The following is a 21873-nucleotide window of genomic DNA, read 5'->3' as shown; positions in this document are numbered from 1 at the left end:
ATTTACATTACATTATGGATACATGTACTGTATGAGCACATAATTAAGCTACTAACACTAAACCAAACATTTTGTCAATATAAAACACTGAATATACTATTCAGATACAACTACAGTTACATACTTTATGTCAAATGAATTTACAACAAGCCTTTATTAATAGTTTGGGCTAGCTTTTGCAACTGGGCATTGCTTTACAATGACATTGATGGGTAAACATTAGCCAGTGGGGTAGTGTCTTTTGTCTCTCCAGGTGTGAATTATTCTTTGGCATTGTCACTACCACGCATACAACAGTGCTGACCCAAAAACGGACTTCACAAAATTTAAATCACATGTATTCTTTGAATTAGAGAACAGAATAATTTTCACAATATTGTAAAGTAAATATTGTAGCCTACAAGTAGGGCTACTGAAAAATCTTGTTCGCTGTGTTTTTTTTTGGGTCCTTATTTTAGCTACATTTTTTTTCTCCAGATGCTAGAGGCCATGGTCTATAGCCTCATTGTTAGAGCAACCGACTCCCATGCAAAGATTCATGCACAGGTTCAATTCCAGCTCAGACCGTGTTGGGTGCAGTTGGAATAGTGGGTTGCATGAGGTGGCTTGTCCATAATTGGAGTGAGGTTTAGGGTGGTGAGTGTAACAGAGGCCTGCTAGTAAAGTGCTTTGCAGGTAAACCTCACTCATCTGAATAAAGGTGCACTAAAGCGCTATAAAGGTGCTTTGCTGACAGACACTACCCATGGCCTTTAGCTTCCTTGTAAGAACAACCGACTGCCATGCAAAGAATTTACCGGTTTTTTATTCTAGTTCAGACCGTGTTGGGTGCAGTAGGACTAGTGGGTTGCATGTAGGGGTTCGTCTGGGATGGGAGTGAGGTTTAGGGGAGTGAATGTAACAGAAGCCAGCTAACGAAGTGGTATGCAGGTAAACCTCACTCCTCTGAATAAAGGTGCACTAAAGCGCTATAAAGTTGCTTTTATTGACTGATGCTAGAGGCCATGGTCTTTAGCCTTCTTGTAAGAGCAACCGACTCACATGCAAAGAATCACCAGTTCGATCCCAGCTCAGACTGGGTTTGGTGCAGTAGGACCGGTGGGTTACATATATGCATATTTCTAAAATTTGCAAGCATGTACATCCATCTGTCTCACATATTATTGTAGAACAGTTTTTCCTATATACAAAAATACATATTGACCAATAGGTAGCTGAAATATGCACAAATATCAGGGCATGTAGAAACCTTTTAGGGGCCCCAAAATCACCTCAGACCCCAGAAGGTTAAAAAAAAAGTTCTAATTAATTGTAGGCCTATTATAAACACAAGCTTTGAAGTGTTCCACTTTCTATAATATGTTGGTCTAAACGTATTGATGTAATTTTTTTTTATTTTATTTTATTTTATTTAGTAGTTCTTAATTGTTAGATATAAATTAGTCTTTAATGGTGTGCTATTTTGTCATTTACAGATATGTACGCTGTTACATTGCATTTGTTATGATTGTAGTGAAAAGTAGGGCCTGTGATTTGGTTAAGGATGAGCTGAAATAAAGAGTATTCACTGGGTGATACTATGCATTTAAGTAAATAAAGATTGCATTCATAGTTCCATTAATACATGCTATTGCTACTGTAACTAACCCTTAATCATTAGGATTTGAGTTAATGTGACGTTTATGCAAACAAATTGCTCATTAATTTATTCAATATTTTAATTACAATGTTGTTTGTCACAAATATGTCGGTCAAAATAAAAATAAAAACGTCTATTAACCTTAAAAAACAAGAGAGTTTGTTTACACAGATGCATTTGAGGTAATACGTTTTCACAAATGTTTTGAGTAATGTGAATTTGTCAGGTTTACAGTGTAGGATGGATTCATATGATGTGGTGTGAGGAGAAACAGAGGTGCGATGCAAACAAAAAATAAATAAATAAATGTTTTGGAAATGGCAGCGGGAGCGTGGATCTCACACTGCATTTAAGGTGTCACATTTGCTATTCAAGAGCCCTCTGGTTTCTTTCTCACTCGGATGCGTTATTGTATAATGAGGTTTTCTTCATGAATTCAGAATTCAGTCACTGTTTATTGAGAGGGAGAAGAAATAGCATGTTATGTAAAATTGGAGTTCTCCTCCAAGCCTTCAGGAAATGTTGTTTTATTTCATAGTAGCATTTAAGCTTCATGTGACGTACAGTATGAGCAAACATTTTGCTATTATGTAAAATTTCATGGTGAATGTCACTGTGCTTCATTGTTTAAAGGTACACAAATTCGTGCAGAAAATTGTCATTATGTTTCTTTCTGTATGATATGCTTTTTGTATATTTGTTTTTGTTCAACATTACATGTGTGGAATTGAATTCAAATTAGAAACTTGAAATTCCAACAATAAATGCTGCTTTGATGTTAGATTCGTTATGACAGATTGAATAGAGAGTAACTAATCAATCATTCCTATTTACTACGATTTATTGCACCAGATAAGCAAGAATGAATATCTCACTTCTCATATTATCACAGTGTTTCATCTGCAGAAAGTCAAAAACACCTGAAAATAAAAAGCAACATGCCTTCAGTGTCGATATGCTGATGTGAAAGTTATTGGCAATTTATCGTTATGATTTAATTACATTTTGGGTAATATTTTTGCTGTTATTGGGGTTTGAGTTTTTTTCTACAGTAAGGGGTTAAAATTAAGTGTTTCATCAGCAGAAAGTCATCAGTAAAGCACCAGTTTAAAAACACTCATTATTTCTTTTTTGTTTTGTATTCATTTATCTGTTTGTTTTGTTTTGCTTACTTTGATTTACCCTTTGCATCTTTAGTTATTTATTTCATTTTTAGAATTGATTTTGGTGTAAATTTTTTATTGTAACATTTGCATGGTAGTTTATTTTAGTGTTTTGAATGCTTTAATGTATTAGTTTATTGCATTTAATTTGTTTATGTTAACTTTTTTATTCTTGATTTGTACCTTTGTGTCTTTTATTTGCTTTTGCTTGCTTGTTTGGTGTTTTAGACTGTTGTTTTTCTTTGCTTTTGCTTAGATCATGTTTTATTTGTAAAGGCCCATGCAAATCAAGCTTTGTTTTTATTTGTGCATTTGCATGTTACAAATACTACAATAAAAATAGAAAACTAATCAATGCTTGGTCTGCATGGGCCTTTACATAAAAAAAAGGCAAAAGCAGAGAAACAAAGTCTAAAACACTAAACAGGCAAACAAACCAGATTTTTGTATACATAAATGTATACATTTTGGTTTTTGAGTTTTGTTTTAGCATTTGCATTATTTAGTTTATTGCAATTATTTAGTTTTTGTTAGCTTTTTTATTCTTGATTTATGCCTTTCTCATTTATTTGTTTTTGGTTGCTTATTTAGTGTTTTCAGACTTTTTTTTTTTGCCTCTTAATTTGTTTTTTACGTAAAGGCCCATGCAGACCAAATGTCGATTTATTTATTTATTTATTTATTTATTTATTTATTTATTTATTTATTTATTTATTTATTTATTTATTTATTTTAGCATTTGCATCTTTAATTATTTTAGTATTTTGCTTGATTTGATATATTAGTTTAGTGCATTTATTTAGTTTTTGTTAGCTTTTTAATTACTTTTTGTGCCTTTTGCATCTTTTATTTGCTTTTGCTTGCTTGTTTAGTGTTTTAGACTTTTTCTTTGCTTTTACTTAGTTTATGTTTTATATGTAAAGTTCCATGCAGACCAGAACAATATTCACTCATGCTTTTCACTGATGTTTAATTCCTCATGATTAAACAAAAGGTGCAAACGTGAGTGTACACACCAACTCACAAAATTACAGGTGTAAAAATTTATAAAAACTCACAAAAAACATATCCCGTCATATCAGAATCAGGTATTCCAGCTACATAATAAAATAATTATTCCTGGGGAAAAGAAAAAAGAAAAAAAACATTAAAAAAAATGTAGGTCAATGCCTAAATAAAAATAAAGAATAAACTTAAAAATATGTACTGATGTATTTATTTTATTTTACGTTATAGGCCAAGAGAGGATTGAATAAAGAGAGTCTTTGATTAAGGCTCCTGTTAAACAGATTTTTTTCCTGTGTGATAATGTGCCGTGTTAGCAGAGTCTGGCCACCTCTCTTTCTCTTTTGCCATAATAAACCGGGAAGTGAGGAAATAGAGTAAAGGACCGAACAGATGGAAGAGCGATGTAGGAAATAGAAAGAACAGGGGCCACAAATGTTTGCCTCTTTCACAACCTGATAGGGATAAAAATGGACAAGGGTGCTGGAGATTGGAGTGTAGTGAGGACCGGAGGAATTGTAACACTCTAAATTTCTTTAGTCACAAACAAGTAAGAGTGATGACACTTCTTCAACACCTGCTCAGTGAAGTTCTTTCGCTGTCCGAGTGAAGTGTGAGTTTTTTTTTTACAACTGGTGCAAAATGTTTAGCTAAAAATATGTGTTATATACAATATAAAGTATTTAACATTTTACTTTTAATAGTTTAGTTGAATGTCTATGTCTATCTTTTCATTTTAATTTAATTATGTTTTATTTTGTTTTTATTTTGTATTATTTTATTTATAATATATGATTTTTTTACTTAGGACTGGACAATAATTCGATATCAATATATATCGCGGTAGATTATTTTTTTTCAATAATGGTGATATGAGTTTTAAACCCATTTCCGGTATTTCAATATAAATTTACATATATACAGGGTTTGAAATTGTGACCATTTAATCTGTGCGACCTCATGATATATTTTGGAACATTTGTGCGACTGCATATAATAGTTGTAGTGCGATGTGTTTTGATTTTTTCTAAAAACATGCTGAATCGCTCTTCCCTGCCACTATATTGGTTAATATTAGTTGTCGATCACTCAAGGCTTTCCGCTGTCAGATGACAGGAAGATTTTGTGACAGCTGGATATGCAAACAGCTGAAGAGTGAAAAGTAAACAGGTTTGCAAACGCACATAAAGTTACAAATAATAGCACAGATGAGAGCGATCATGACATGTGGTGAATGCTGATCCGCCAGCTGACATCAATCAAGTATTTTCGGAGAAGGTGCCCGAATCTTGATGCGTTGCATTCAGTGCGTGTTCAGCGCAAATGTCCCCTAAATGTAAAAATGTAATACTGTACAAATCATCACCAAAGAAGCTTGTCTTTACTAAGTTTACACTGAAACTGTGGCTCATAACAAAAAGCAGTATTGCGCCAGTGGTCGTCGCGAGAATCTGGCTCTGCCTGCTCATAAACTGGTGCGGCTGACTCGCCTGCTTTATTTCACAAACACAGAAAAATGAAGATCAGCTCGTAATGAGACTGAGCATTTAAACATGACATAAACCCAAATCAAACTTTTAAAGAGTGATAAAAGTGAGACTTTATTTTGTCTATTCTTTCCTAAGATGTATATTATTTTTCTATTTACATACTTGTGACTGTTTTGCAGCTTCAGCATTGAATTGAATGATTTATTATAATATTTTGTTTTTTTGTAGCAGAAATGTTATTTATTACATTGACATGCATATAAAAACAAGAGTGCAAAATAAATATTTCTTACTTCAATGCTTCATTTTTGTTTGATGCAAACCAACAAATTTATTTTTCATAAAGTGACAGACAGACGTTTTATAGCAGATAACTCACATTTAAGCACATTCAAAGCAGCATCATAATAAAAAATGTAATTCATTATTACTATTATTACTATTTTGTTTAAAGTATTAAAAAAACATTTATAAAACCCTGGAGGATATTATAGACTTTGCAAATTCAGTTTGCAGACATTTGTGTGGATATCGTGATATACATATTTGCCATATCGTCCAGCTCTATTTTCACTTTTAGTCTGGTTTTGTTTAGTTTGGTTGATAAACAGAATGCACTATGTTTGGCCAAGTCTGTTTCCACTATCACCTGCACTGCATCTCTCCTTCTCTCTCCTTGCTTTTTATTCTCCTTGTTTATGCTTCTTCCTCTCCATGACTCCTCCATTTTCATTAGTTGTTATTTCCACCCTGTTATTGTCATTGTCTCATTCTCCACTTGAATTTCTCATCTAGGGGCTTTGCAATAGCTGATTGTCTTGTATTCGATGCAAAAGCAGGGCCTGCAGTCAGTAAACTTGTGCCAAAACCTGTTAAAGTGATAGTTCACCCAAAAATGAAAATTTGCTCACTGTTTACACCCTCAAGTGCTTCCAAACCTGTTCGACTTGCTTTCTTATTTTAAATGCTGAAGAACATATTTTGAAAAAAAGCTAGAAACCTGTAACCATTGGCATCCAAGCTAGTTTTTTCCCCTGCTATGGAAGTCATTGTTTACAAGTTTTCAGCTTTCTTCAAAATGTCGTCTTGTGTGTTTGCCTGAAGAAAGAAAGTCAAACAGGTTTTTTACCACTTGAGGGTGATCAAAAAATAAGCAAAAACTGAAATCATTCAGCAGAGTATTAAGGAACTATAATGTGTTTAAAAGCTGCCTGGAACTAGCCATGTGTTGTCTGAAAATAATTAGACACCTTAGGGCTCATTCACACCAGACAAGTCTTTGATTCTAAAAACATGAGAGGCACTGGCTTAAAAAAAGCCTGGCATAAAGCATCCAGCATAAAGGTATCCAGACACAACTACAGAACTGCATTTACATGGACACTAATAATCAGATTTTAGTATGATTAAGACAATACTCTGATAAAGAGTCTACCATGTAAACAGAGATTTAGTCCATATACACTATTCTCTGCACCTACCATATCAGTGAAGGATCACCGACAGCCTCATCACAAGTTTTTATCTTTTCTTTACATTCGCTGTGGTGTATCAAATTCCATGAAAACAACACTCCTCAAACAGTCCTGAATTCGTACCCGCATCCTCTATCTCAGTTTTTTTTTTTTTTTTACGTGGGGGCATAATTGAAATGTTCCTGAATCAAAGTAAAACTGCCTGACTTCAGTTAAAGTCGAAAAATAAAAAAATGAAACATCTGAAATTACCTAAAACTCCAAAGGAAACTGGATATTGCGGTGACACAATAATGATAATAGAACTGTGTGTAAAGCAGGATGATGAAAGTAACATTCAAAAAGCAAGTCCTGTAAACACCTTAATTTTGTCTTTTTCAGATTACTGATGTCCATGTAAACGTAGTCAGTAATGAGCAGCCACAGAGTGAAAGTTGAAGGTCTTTTAGCTTCACACAATGTCACAAAAATGCGACACTCACATGTGTGGTTAAAAAGATGCCAGACTTGACCATAATGGTCACACAATTCCGTCAAGCCTATGTTTATACAACAAAAAATATAAAAAAATGGGCCTTCACATGAAGAGGGTCATCTGCATCTTACATCCATGAAAATGTTTTAAAAAATTAGATAAAAAAAAAAACATATGAACGTTTCTATGTATTTATGAATGTATTATATCATCTTTGCATCAAATGACCAAAAATAAAAAATAAATTACTGCTTTTGCGAGGCATTTAAAATGGAGTGTCTATGGAGCAGGACAGTAAATTTTAATTTGTTCTCTAATCTGGCTGCCATGATCAGTCTTTTTTCTGAAAGTTTTGATAACATCATTGTGAAGTTTTTATTTTATTTTTTCATTAAATAGGGTTTGAAAAAAAATGAATCCCTGTCTCACCTGGTGGATGTGTTTGTGTCGAACAGGTGATGGTGGCTGAAGCTCTGGACATTTCAAGGGAAACATATTTTGCCATCCTGATGGACCGCTCGTGTAATGGACCCGTGATGGTGGGCAGCCCTCAGGGTGGCATGGACATAGAGGAAGTGGCTGCCGCAACGCCAGAGCTCATCTTCAAGGTATCACACTTCAGGCTGACTCTTAAGGCTTTCACTGGTGTAGGAGTGAAATGACTTTGTGATTTGTGTTGAAGGGGTCCTTATGGATAAAAATCAACTGCAAAAAAATTGATTTAGAAATAAATTTGTTAGTAAAAAGATTATTGTTATTGCTGTATTTTTTTATTCTGTTCAATATGTTCTGTTCTTTTTTATCAGTTTTTATTATTCATGCTTTAAAATATCGGTATGCTTTATTTATAATAAGATCTGCAGAAGTAGATATGGAAGAAAAGAAGATAAGAAAATAAGCAATAAGAACAACGTAACCTTAAAACAAAAATTAAAAGTAAATAAATGTAAAATAATGTAAAGCATAATTATTTTATTTTCTTATTTTATATTTCCATTTATTATTATTATTATTATTATTATTATTATTATTATTATTATTATTATTATTATTTTATTATTATTATTATTATTATTATTATTAGTATTATTATTATTATTATTATTATTATTATTATTATTATTATTATTATTATTATTATTATTATTATTATTATGATGTATTTGTAACATTGCAAACTAATGTTTTCAGAGGAGTTTTAAAATTGGGAAGTTTAACATTAGTATATTTTAAGTTATTTGAAAATGTGAACTGTTAAATGTAAGCAATTATTTTTAATAAATGTATAACACATTGCATAATTTCATTTATTAACATTGACTAACATGATAACCAATCACACTTCACACTTCATGTTATTGTGTATTTCAACTGTTTCAATCAATCAAATTTTAATCAATTCAACAGTTAATAAACAACAAATATGTATTTTTATTAAATGCCATTAACAAAGATGTTTTTCTCTTTTTTTGTAGGCTAGTGCATACTAACAAATTCAATATAGCATGACGTACCAATAAATTTCCCTTAAAATAAAATGTTGAAAAATAAATCAAATAAATTACAATAGGACAAAATAGCAATTAACAGTTGATGTATGGACAGCTGTTTATTTTAAGTGTAATGTTTACTTTAAGACTTACAGACTCTCTGACCAAAAACATTTATTTATTTATTTATTTATTTATTTGTTTGTTTGTTTGTTTGTTTGTTTATTTATTTATTTATTTATTTATTTATTTATTTATTTATTTATTTATTTATTTATTTATGTATTATTATTATATTGTTGTTGTTGTTGTTAATAATATTATTATTATTATTATTATTATTATTATTTTTATTATTATTATTATTAAACATGTAATTTCAAGCATGACAAAATTAAATTGCGTTGCATAAAAAAACATTTTTCTTATTTTAATCAAACAAATAAAATCAATCGAAATCTTCCACCTTAAAAAAAAAACAAATATATATATATATATATATATATATATATATATATATATATATATATATATATATATATATATATATATATATATATATATATATATATATATATATATAAAAACACTTTGTAGTGTTTTTGACTGCATCATCTCTCTTGTGTGTGTGTGTGTGTCCATCTCTGTGTATGACTTATCTTTTAGAGATGGTCTCCTAATTGGAAAGCCGTTGTTCTCCAGCTCTCATCTTTTTCTCGTTTTGAGTTTGGCTGCGTTCCAGAGCTTAATTGCCCCTCTTTTGATTTTAATGTGAACATCCGCTTTGTGTCAAATTTTAGCTGATGATTGGTGTTCTCTTGTCTCCTGTCTCTTTGCCTCAGGAAGTCATAGATATTTTCGAGGGGGTCCGAGACGACCAGGCGCTACGTATGGCAGCTAATTTGGGATTCAAAGGACCACTAGAGAGACAGGTAATGGGTTTGGACGGAATGATCCTGCCATTAGAGTCCCTCAACTTGTCTCGTCCTTCTCTGTATTTCTCTCTTGGAAAAAGAAAAAAAACAGAACAGAAAAACAGATTAATGGTCATGATGACTTTGCCAATATGCTCATTAAACTTCTCTTGTACACGTTTAGGCCTGAGTGGACATCAACAATTCGTGCTGTTACATCGTTCACATAAACTGCCAGCTATAAACGGGTTGTAGATTTGCAGCATCTGCCTGTGCTGTAAACGATAAGCACAAGTTTAAATCTTCACGATTTAATGGCATTTACGATGAGACTGCTTACTGGCTCTCCAAGTGACTTCAGCGCAGAAGATTCTGTTTCCACCTTGCACATTTGCAATAAATGTGTGGACATTTTTATTTTATGTCTCTTACTGCCAGATTAAAAATAAGAAGAAAAAAGATAACCCAAGCATTAAAAATTAATATATAAATAATGATAAATTCACAAGATTTTTTTATTTATTTGTTTTGATGTGCACACATAAATAAAGATATACATTTTTAAGCATAATAGTTTTAATAAATAATTTCTGATAACTATTTTTTTTATAAAAGTCCTGTTTAATTCTTGTATAATAATATTGTACGAGTTCATTTGCAAAATGCTAGTATTTGTCTTAAAATGCAATTTACTACACTAGTTTAAACTAAGCAAATTGGGCTAATTATAAGTCAGTGGACAACATTGGTTTGTTCTGTACAAATTAGAAAAGAAAAAAATAATTAAGGGGGTAGATAGCATTCATAATAAGTAACAAAAATAAAACTTTCTCCAGAAAAAATAAATAAATAAATAAATAAATAAATAAATATAATAATAATAATAATAATAGGACATACATACTTCCTCCTTTTAAACATCAATTTGGTAATATTTGAAAAATATTTAAAATTGTATTAACATTTTATTTAATTTTAATTTATTAAGTTTGAACATTTTGTGTTTACACATTAATAATTGTATACGTATCTGCATTTACTAGTCAACATTTTGTACGCATATTATTTATATTTTTTAACTTATCTATTTATTTATCTATATATTTTTTTTTAATTTTGCATAAAATGACAGTTGGTCAGCATAGTAAATAATTAACAAATACATTTTGCTGTGATTTTGAAAACTTAAAAAAGAAAAAAAAAGTTAAAACGTCAGCATTGTGTTTTCTACATATTTAGATAAATAGTGTTTCATTTTCTTTTAATATTTTGACCACTTGTCATTTTCTGAGGGAAAGCACTAAATGATATTTAGAGGATTTTTCTAAATGTTTTTTGTCTTTCATTCTTTTAATGAAAGTTTAAAATCAAAGTGAAGTTTCACAAACTAATTTCGAGAGGAGTACGTGATATGATTGATTGCTGCTGGTCCCCCATCCATAATCATTAGCAAGTCAATCTGATCATTCCAAACTCAACATAAATATCCCATGTAAACCCCCATCCACCCTATCTTCCTCCACCTCTGTTCTTGATTAATCCAGGATTGGGTGACATGGTGGTTCAGTGGCTAGCACAGTTGCCTCACGGCAAGAAGGTCGCTGGTTCAGCTTCTGGCTGGGTCAGTTGGCATTTCTGTGCAGAGTTTACATGTTCTCCCTGTGTTCGTGTGGGTTTCCCCCAGGTACTCCGGTTTCCCCCCACAGTCTAAAGACATGTGACATAGGTGAATTAAATAAACCAATAGAAACAGTATGAGTACTCCTTACATGCTCATTGACCAGGCGGGAACTATGGGCTCAATAATCTCTGAGCTCAGGGTTCTCTCCCAGGTCAACATGTGAAACCTGCTAATATTATCAAGCAATATCTAACTGTGAACTCTTGAAACAATACATTCATTATCAGAACCATACTTTGTTGAACTAATACAGTAACTATTTCATATTTCCACATGATCCCTTGTTCAGTTTCAATATTATGGGTCAAAGTATGCTAAAAAACATACTTTACTATAAATGTGGCAAAATATGGAATTCACTTGAATACCTTAATGAATTCAGATTACATGAAAGTTTTTAGAACAAGATAATTTCTCCTGGTGCTGTATATTACATTTATTTATTTATTTATTTATTTATTTATTTATTTATTTATTTATTTATTTATTTATTTATTTATTTATATATTTATTACTGAAACATTGTATCTTGTGTGTCCTTTAATATGGCTCTTACTATGCTTAATATGTACTATAGTAAATAAAAATAAAATTTATACACAGATTTATACTGTTAATAAATTGAGGATACTGGATGGTTTAAATGCTTAAAAATCAAGGTAATATTACCTGCTATTAGTTAAACTAGAGAGAAATCAGTCAAACCTTGTAAAAGTGCCATATTGTTTACCCCAAATCCCCTATCAAAACGTAGTAGTGTAAATTCACAACATTCTGGATCTGTATTAATATGATCAGTATTAAAACGTTATCTTTTCGAATCCCTCAACATCGTTTATCTATGTTTACAAGTGTATATTTCTCCTTCTGTAGACACTCGAGAAGCCTGGCATTACTGAAATCACTGCTGAACGTCTGGCTTGTCAGTTTGGCTCTTTTCAAAGTCTTTCCTTCACTGCGCATCTTTGGCGAGCATCTATTTGAGTCCATGCTAATTAGCATGTTTGGGATGCAGTATTGCGTTAACTTAGCTTTAGCTCTTTGAAGTGTAGCGATATGACAAAGAGCCGATGAGAGCGGCGCTACAATGTTTTCTGTCAGCATGCGCTCATTATCAAAAGAGCTTCCGCTGGCTCTGGGAAAGGGAGATGTCGCTTTAGCTCTTAAATGCTTTGAAAGTAGAATTTGTTTGGATGACATGCTTTCAGAAAACACATGAAATAGCAAAAGTGTAGAGCAATAAACAGTCGCTTATTTTTCCTGTCTTAAACTCTCGTCAAATCTCAGCCACGATAGATGCTGTGTTTGTTAATGAAAGGATTATTCTAGACAGATTTATGGATATGTTTGTTATATTTACCTGTTATTTTTATTTTTTTATGTTTGAGTCAATGTAATCAAATTATTTGCTGTATGTACAGCTCTACTCTTATGTTTACCCCCTTGCAGACTTGGCAGAATGACAGATATTTTAACAAAGTAAAAGCAATCATAAAAAAAAATGTTTTAAGTGTTATATTAAATCATTTATTTCACATACAGTATCAGATGTTTAAATATATTCTAGCCAAAAACTGTGGTTATAATACGACCATTTTTAAAAATTTACATGTCCCTTCTTAAAACCATTGGATTAACCTCAATTGCTGGTTATGAAGCGTTGTCTATGTGGTTATTCATGAGTCATTTGTTTGTGCCAAGCAGTTAAACCGTTGTAAAAAATACCATGTAAATAGCAATTGCGCCATGGCATGACACAACTGACTCCTAAAGGGAATGGAAGATGAGACATTGATTGGCTTAATGCAAGTATGCTTAAAACACACCCATAACTCATTGGGCCTGTGTAAGTAAGGAGGTTCAACCAACTCAGAGTTTAAACTTGAACTCTGAGTTTACTTACAGAGAGATTAATAACTGAGAACAGCTGATGTGAGTTAGGTCAATCAAGTTTGAATAGACTAATTCATAGTTAAGTGTGCAGACTGCGACTATAAAACAGGCATTATCAATGGAGCGCAGATATTACGAGACACCATGGCAACATTGAAAAAAAGCTTTTTTTTTTTCTTCAGCTGAACTTGATGTGCTCATGCAGAGTTATAGCAATTATGACCATATATTTATAAAAACAACACCACTGCATCAGTGAAACAGAGACAGTTAGCATGAGATAACAGCTGCTCAAGTTAATATGTAAGTTTACATTTAAAGTATTTAAATATTTAAGTATAATAAAAAATTAATAACGTAATGTGTGATATTTATAGACTTTTCACTTGGAAAATTGGGTAATTGGCCGCCACTTTAATTTTATTTCAGATGTAACTGAAATTGACAAAAGTCCCAAGCCAAAAGTATTATGAATAGAAATAGACATTATGAAATATTATGAAATGTACTAAAAAAAACAAAAACATTAAGCAGATATACTGTTCAATTATTACCCCTCACCCCCTTTGATTTTTTTTTTTTCTTTTTAAAATATTTCACAAATGATGTTTAACAGAGCAAGGAAATTCTCACAGTATGTCTGATAATATTTTTTCTTCTTGAGAAAGTTTTATTTTAGCTAAAATAAAAGTAGTTTTAAAGTTTAAAACATTTTAAGGTTAATATTATTAGCCCCTTTAAGCTATTTTTTTCAGCTGTTTACAGAACAAACCATCATTATACAATAACTTGCCTAATTACCCTATATTGCCTAGTTAACCTAATAAACCTAGTTAAGCTTTTACATGTCACTTCAGCTGTATAGAAGTGTCTTGAAAAATATCTAGTAAAATAGTATGTACTGTCATCATGGCAAGGTTAAAATGAATCAGTTATTAGAGGTGAGTTATTAAAACTATTATGTTTAGAAATGTGCTGAATAAATCTTCTCTCTGTTAAACAGAAATTGGGGGAAAAAAATAAACACGGGGTTAATAATTCAGGGGGGCTAATCTGACTTCAACTGTATGCATGTTGAAAAATGTGTACAGAAAAATATGCAAAAAAAAATCAACATATTGTTATAAAAATATAAAAGTATTACAAAATCTGATGCATCTATTGAAAGTTATCAACGATTTTCCTTCATTTTCCAGACGTAAGGTTGATTTACACATGGGCAAGAGAGCCAATGGACGTGTGGAGTCTCTCAGCAGGGCCGCTTTAACTGCCACAGTGACTCCACTCTTGCTGAGTTAATGGCCTGACTGACTCCAAATCAATTTCTGTCACGTTTCAAGTTATTATTCAAGGAAACTTCTCATTGTCTAAGCAGTGACCCAGAGTACATTCCGACTCGTCTTTAAATGGAGTAAACGTCCATTTAAAGATACTGCCGTAATATTGGCCCACATCCAGTACATGACACAAAATATACAATGGAGAATAAAATGTAAACATACAGTTGAAGTCAGAATTATTAACCCCCCTGTTTATTTTTTCCCCAATTTCTGTTTAACAGAGATTTTTTTTTGACACATTTCTAAACATGATAGTTTTAATACCTCATCTCTAATAACTAATTTATTTTATCTTTGCCATGATGACAGTAAATAATATTTGACTAGATATTTTTCAAGACACTTCTATACAGCCTAAAAAGACATTTAAAGGCTTAACTAGGTTAATTAGGCTAACAAGGCAGGTTAGGGTAATAAGGCAAGTTATTGTATAACGGTGGTTTGTTCTGTAGACTATAAAAAAATAGCTTAAAGGGGCTAATAATTTTGACCTGAAAATGTTTTTTTTTTTTTTTTCAAAATATTAAAAACTGCTTTTATTCCAGCTGAAATAAAACAAGACTTTCTTCTGAAGAAAAAATGTTATCAGACATACTGTGAAAATGTCTTTGCTCTGTTAAACATAATTTGGGAAATATTTATAAAATAAATAAATAAAAGGGGGGCTAATAATTCTGACTTCAACTGTATATGAACACTTGATTTTCTCTAGAAATAATCAATCTCAAAACTTCTAACAGAGCCATTTATCAAATCTATCTATCTATCTATCTATCTATCTATCTATCTATCTATCTATCTATCTATCTATCTATCTATCTATCTATCTATCTATCTATCTATCTATCTATCTATCTATCTATCTATCTATCTATCCATCTATCCATCCATCCATCCATCCATCCATCCATCCGTTTGTTTGTTTGTTTGTTTGTTTTTAGGCTTCTTGTTGCATCACCTTTTTATTGGCCCATTTTATTTTTAAGGAAAGTACAGAACAAAAAGCAGCTCAGCCTTACTTATATAGAAATGTGGTGAACGAATGAATAATACTTATATTTCTACAATAGTATATAAGACTAGCACAGACTGAAATGCATATAAATAAAATTTATTGCTCTATATCTCCCATTAATATCTCTTAAGAGACAGATATGTTGTAAATATTCCTGCAAATAAAACAAAATGCAAATCTGTCATTTACTGCACGGAATAAATGAAATCAGTTAAATCTTCTGTTTATTCAGCAGCTATTTTTTACTTTTTTTTTTACTTTTTACTTTGTCTGTTAAATTTCTGCATGAGAGCATGGATTTTTAATTTTGTTTAGTAATATCATTTTATTTTAATTTGTAATATTTTGTACTTGTATCATATTCAATTAATCGCCCAGCACAACTCATGAAATATGCTTATAAACCTTATATACATTTTGATCTCCACTGTATGGTGCTTGAGAGATTTGAATGTTGCTGAATTGCTTATATAAGCTCTCAGAGTTGTGTTCAGTTAGTAATTAGTTCTCTCTGTGCTTCTGTCACAGGCTGCAGATCAGATTAAGCGACTCTATGATCTGTTCCTCAAAGTAGACGCCACTCAAGTCGAAGTCAATCCACTTGGAGAAACACCTGAGGGACAAGGTGAGATCTGTGTTTGTGTGTGTGTGTGCGTTTGACAGACAGAAACGCTTGCTCACAGATTGCATAAGAGCTCTTGTAATGATCTAAATAGAGACTTGCAGCTTTCAAGATAAATGTAATTTCACACTAATAGTAAATGAAATGCGGGTTTGGAAAGTGCAGAGTCAGGAAAGCTTTCAGCTATGTAACGCTGGCACAAATATGTTGTTAATATGACCAAATACTGCTCTGAACATCATTTTCCACTTGTTTTGTTTTTTATAGGTACCTGTTAGGAAATGATGTAGGATGTTGTAAGGTTTATTGGTATGAAATTACATACAGTGGGTCCAGAGAGGGTAATGCCTGCAGTATTAGCCTGTCAAATTAAAGAAGAGGAGAGAAATCATCTCGGCCCTACAACATAATGGCAAAATGATTTAGTTCTCATAGGGGCCGTCACAAAAAAAGTGCCAATGCTTTTTTTTCCCCTGTACTTTTCCACTTTTCTTTTCTTTTCTTTTTTTTCACGGTACGGTGGTTCACTTCTGATGTAAATGCAATCGTACCAAATAACGGAAGTGAACCACCAACTGTACAACAAACTATTGTTTTCATGACGTTCATTTGTGTGTGTGTTTTTGTGTGTTTTTGTGTGTTTGTGTGTGTTTGTGTGTGTTTGTGTGTGTGTCTGTGTGTCTGTGTGTCTGTGTGTGTCTGTGTGTGTGTCTGTGTAACGTTTCGTACCTTGGTGACACGTGCTGGACTGAGCCAGGGCAAAAACAGTGATACACAGTGATGTCTGCTTGTCTCCTCCAAAAACAGCTTCTGCAGACACTGTATGTTCTGAATTATTATCATAATGCATAATGTCAGGAAAAACACAAGAGGATATGTGAAAAGTGAGTACAGGCCTGTTTCTTTCAGTTTATAATATTTTATCGGCAGATGGACGCGAGTCGCTTTCTGTATTTTCGAAACCAAAAGATTCAGTTAAAGCAGACTGACCATGATGTGCAGACGTCTTTCCATTTCTGAGCTTGCTTTCATGAACGTCACCTAGCAACGGCCATAAACAAAACAGCACCACGATAAAGCAAGTGTACCACGTTCAGAAGGAAAAAACACAGTGTGAACACAAACCAACTGAGGAGGTGGCAAGGTGGAACAATCAAACTTGGGTACGGTCCAGGCAATTGAACCAAGTGTGAAAGCACCCTTAATCTCACATATACTTTATATTTTAAAATATTTACATTTATTCATATTTTTATTTTGCTAGATTTTTATTTTTTATTTTAAATAATTAATTAGTTTATTTAATTACAATTACAATATTTTTTTTCATCTCTCATTTTATTCGTTCTTTACGTTGGATAATTAGTTTTACATATGCATTTATCTCAGCCAAACAGTTTATATTCCTAAACTTTATTTGTATGCTTTCTCTACGAAAGTCACAATGGAGACAATGACATCAATGGAGATATTTCCTTTCTTTTGACAGCAAGATCAAAACAAAAGTCTACAAATGGCTTTGTCTATCTTTAGATGCATCACTTGCTCTCTTCGTATTTTGTATTAGTCAAAAAGTGACAAATAACTGTCTCTCTCTACTACTTAAAACACTTCCAAAGGTACTGTATCATCAAGCTTTTTTAATGGTGAAACTCATCTGCTGCTTTGGCTACAAATGACAGTATATTTTTATTTGTCATGTCAGTTCTTATTTGTTTGTTTGTTTTTAGGTATTTCTTATTATACTGTATTTCATAATCAAAAAAAAACATATAACACATACATTAAGGCTATTTACCATTCTTAACCACTAGGCTAGAGTATATTGGCACCAACCAAAAATTCATTTCTAAGAAACAAAATTTTAATATTAAAGGGCACCTATGATGAAAATAATCTTTTGGATTTTGTTTGGACAGAACTGTGTGTATGTACTGTATAGTGTGTCCACAGTCATATTGGGGTGATATAAAGACAATAGGTCCCACTATTTATCCAACTTTGAGGCTCACTGTAACGTGATGTAGGACTGCCCACGAAATTGATATACAGCCACATATTAACATGTCTCCATCGTAACGCTTATAATCATATCCACAAGACAGGTCTTGCATAAAGCAGCTGGCATTAAAAGATCTGTTTAGCTTCCTGTAATCGTCTGCATCTCAAAAAAAGAGTCAGTAAAAAAAAAGTTTTTTTAAAGTCAGTAAAATCACTGTGTAATTCATCACCACAGGCACATAATGTCAGTACAATTATAAATGAAGATGCTTCAATCCTGGTTTGTGGACGTTAAATCAGGTTTATTTTGTTCATTAACATACCGGATATCCATACAGCAGTGGATATTAGCATGTATCCTGTCACTTTTGCCTTTCAAAACAGTGCAAAGTTAAACATATGTATGCGTGTGTGTGTGCGCGCAAACTTTGTAATGACATTGTGTGTGACTCATCATTGCAGAAAGGCTTGAATTACCTTCACAACAAATACATCAAATAACCACTGGGAAAGACCTTACTGTACTAAGTATCGATGGATTTTCCCTTCAGTGTTTGGACTCTCAGTAGTGATTTTTAAACCACACTGATTTGAGCAAAACTGAACTGAAATTAAACTCTGAAAACTGAACTACACTGTTTCAATTTACTATGATCTTCTATGTGAAGCTGCTTTGACACAATCTACATTGTAAAAGTGCTATACAAATAAAGGTGAATTGAATTGAATTGAATTGAATATTCTGATAGGAATAATAAATATTCTGATGGGTATTTTGAGCTAAAATTTTACAGACATATTCTGGAGACACGAAAGACATTTATTAAAGAGCCCATAATATACATGAAATAGGGTCATATCTTGGTTGTAAGTGTCTCCAACAACAGTTTAATATGCATGCAAGGTCAAAAAACACTTTCATGGTCTTATAATCTGCATTTTTTTTTACCTAATTATCCCAGCGACTCCCGTATGAAACGTCCAGTGTTTCATTTGTTCCCAAACCCCTCCTTAGCGCGAAGCTAATCTGCGCTGATTGGACCGATGACAGTCTGTTGCGATTGGTCGACTGCCTTCAGTGAGAGAGTGAAATGCCCAACAGCTAATCAGCAATATAAAAGTAATCACAGTTCATACACGCTCGATAGTGTAGGCGTGGATTTTAGCTGCCAGTGGGTGAATGTAAATACAGACTATGGACTTGAAAATACAGACGTCTATCTATTTTATTGAGCAAAAACTCCAAAAACAGTTGAGGAGATCTTCTAGCTTGTCTCACTCTGCTCTTTTCACAGACACACACACATATTGCACACACACACACACACAAACACCCTGCTCCGGACGACAACGCGCGCGCACACACAAACACACACACCTTCGGACGACAGCGCGCGCACACACACACACACACACACACACACACACACACACACAGACACACACACTACCCTCCTCCATGGTGCTCCGTAAACAAAGCAGCACGCGTCGCGTTTTAAACATGGCTTTGCACCCGATATGAGAATAAAGCGAGTTAACCTGATACAGTACACGCGGTTATAAGTAACAAATCACAACTAAATACATTTGCAAGCTAGAGCCAACGAGGCAACTTTAATCATACATACTTACACTTGAAAAATAGAGGAAGAAACCCATCCTGACATGTCCAGCAGTAAGTTACTCTTTACTGATCTTTCCTTTAACAAACGGCGATGAAGTATTCTTTGTAGCATGTTTCCAGAAGTTTCCAGTTGTTTCCAACTGCTTGGCTATAATGCTGAGGTTTCATCTTTGGGTAGAGACTCAATAATATCCATCTGCAGTGTGACTTCAATCGACCGGCATGTTTGTGTGTTTGTGTATGTGTGTGTGTCTGGGTGTCTGTGTTAGAGGGCGGGGCCGCAGGTTTGAAATCTCCTGGGTTTGCACGTGCACGTGAATAACTTGGTTTCGTTAGTACGTCATGGCGAAACACCTAATGACTCGGTATCAAGGCGACTCGTTTAAAGCACTATGAGTCGACTCTTTTATAGATGAATTAACAGTTTTAAACACTGTACTCTTACAGATTTAAGCCTTAGCTGGATACTTCACTTCACTTAGAGCTGTGTTACAAACTACATGGAAGGGCTTTTACAAAAACCCATAATATGGGCTTTTTAAATAATAAAAGGAGTAAAATGGGTGCCCTTTTACTTACAGTAAGTTTAATTTGCATATTTAAAATTACATATTTATATTTTGTTATTCAAGTTTATTTGTCATAACAAACATTTACCAGTAGTGCAGATAAAATGTGGAATATTGAGAATAAGTGTTTTTAATGCTATCAGGGCCGGAGCAAGCTGAAATGTCGCTCCAGGCAAAGGACTATCACGCTGCCCTCAACCTGAAAATGAAAACGAAAGTGACCTGGCCTGGGGGAGGGAAATTTAAACTATAGTTTGATTCAGAGCTTAAATTTTAATTTAATAACAATCTCAAATATTGTACCATTGTTCTATTGTGTTTTTTTCCTTTATATTTATTTAGGAACAACACTATGACACTGACATTAATCAAGATATTTTTTTCTTGACAGCAACATAAAACATGCTATCAATCAACTTTTAAACAAAAACCAAATTTGTTGCATCTAAATGTGTTTTTTTTCTCTTGAATTTAATATATGCTTTGCTTCAAACTTATAAAATGTTGTTTAATGTTAATCATTTAATTTTATACAGGGGAAAAATTACAACTTTTTATGACATTTAGTCATTTAGCAGAGGCTTTTATCCAAAGCGACTTACAACTGTATTATAAGTTGAAAATACAGACTGTATGCTAAAGATTCCTCTTCTTTTTTATCTGAGCTCTGTTATGTAGTGAGTAAAACCCTCCTGGTGACAGTGTGAAGTTGAGTTTGATAATAGCTCGGTGAACCTGCTGTACTTCCCTACACAGATTAGCTTTGTTAGCGACTAGCGAGCGCCGAGAGACAGCGAGAAGCTGCAAAACACTGCAAATGAGGGAGTTGCTGGGTCTGGTCACATACGGCCAAAAGAGTCACCGACAACTCTATTCCCTGGCTAATGTTCTGATACCGCATCTGTTTCTGTGCGCCTGCTTGTTGTATAAGATAGCGCCGCTTTATAAAATATATAGACATATTTGTGTGGATCATGTTGAAACTACTGGTGTTTGTGATCAGAGCTGAATGCTTTTGTTTACATATATGCAGGTTCAGGTTATTAGATGTTGAATCGACATTGCCAATTTGCCACATTCGACCAACACTATGGCTTTGAATAATAACTGATGCTTTGAGAAGTGGAGGGGAAAAAAGATCTTGATACGAGTGTGGTGATGTGAAAACTAAGCAAAAACTATAGGTGATCTTTGGTTCATAATTTTCTTGTTGAGTGTTTTTATTAATTTATTGTATTTATTTATACTTTAATGAATATATCTTAAACATAAATATTTAATCCAGTTAAAGTTAAAGCAGAAATGTATATCTTTTGAGGATGTATGCACTGCATGGAGTTAGAGTTGTGTCTGCTGCTATGCTTTTCAGTCTTGTTAACATATCTTTATATATATATAAATATATATATATATATATATATATATATATATATATATATATATATATATATATATATATATATATATATATATATGT

At 32.7% G+C, this 21873-nt stretch overlaps 1 protein-coding gene across 4 annotated transcripts in view; it reads left to right on the top strand.

The window, feature by feature from the left end:
- suclg2 (succinate-CoA ligase GDP-forming subunit beta) overlaps positions 1–21873 on the top strand; it is a 253960-nt gene that overhangs the window by 116667 nt on the left and 115420 nt on the right. For 3 of the 4 annotated variants that reach the window (XM_087271811.1, NM_001386309.2, XM_087271812.1), the window contains 3 exon segments: positions 7703–7855; positions 9580–9669; positions 16109–16205. In XM_087271811.1, the coding sequence (XP_087127937.1) occupies positions 7703–7855; positions 9580–9669; positions 16109–16205 (340 nt within the window). 4 annotated transcript variants of the gene reach the window in all.

This window comes from Danio rerio, chromosome 11, assembly GCF_052040795.2.
Source record: "Danio rerio strain M-AB ecotype USA chromosome 11, GRCz13ab, whole genome shotgun sequence".
NCBI lineage: Eukaryota > Metazoa > Chordata > Actinopteri > Cypriniformes > Danionidae > Danio > Danio rerio.
This window is presented reverse-complemented; position numbering and strand designations above follow the sequence as displayed.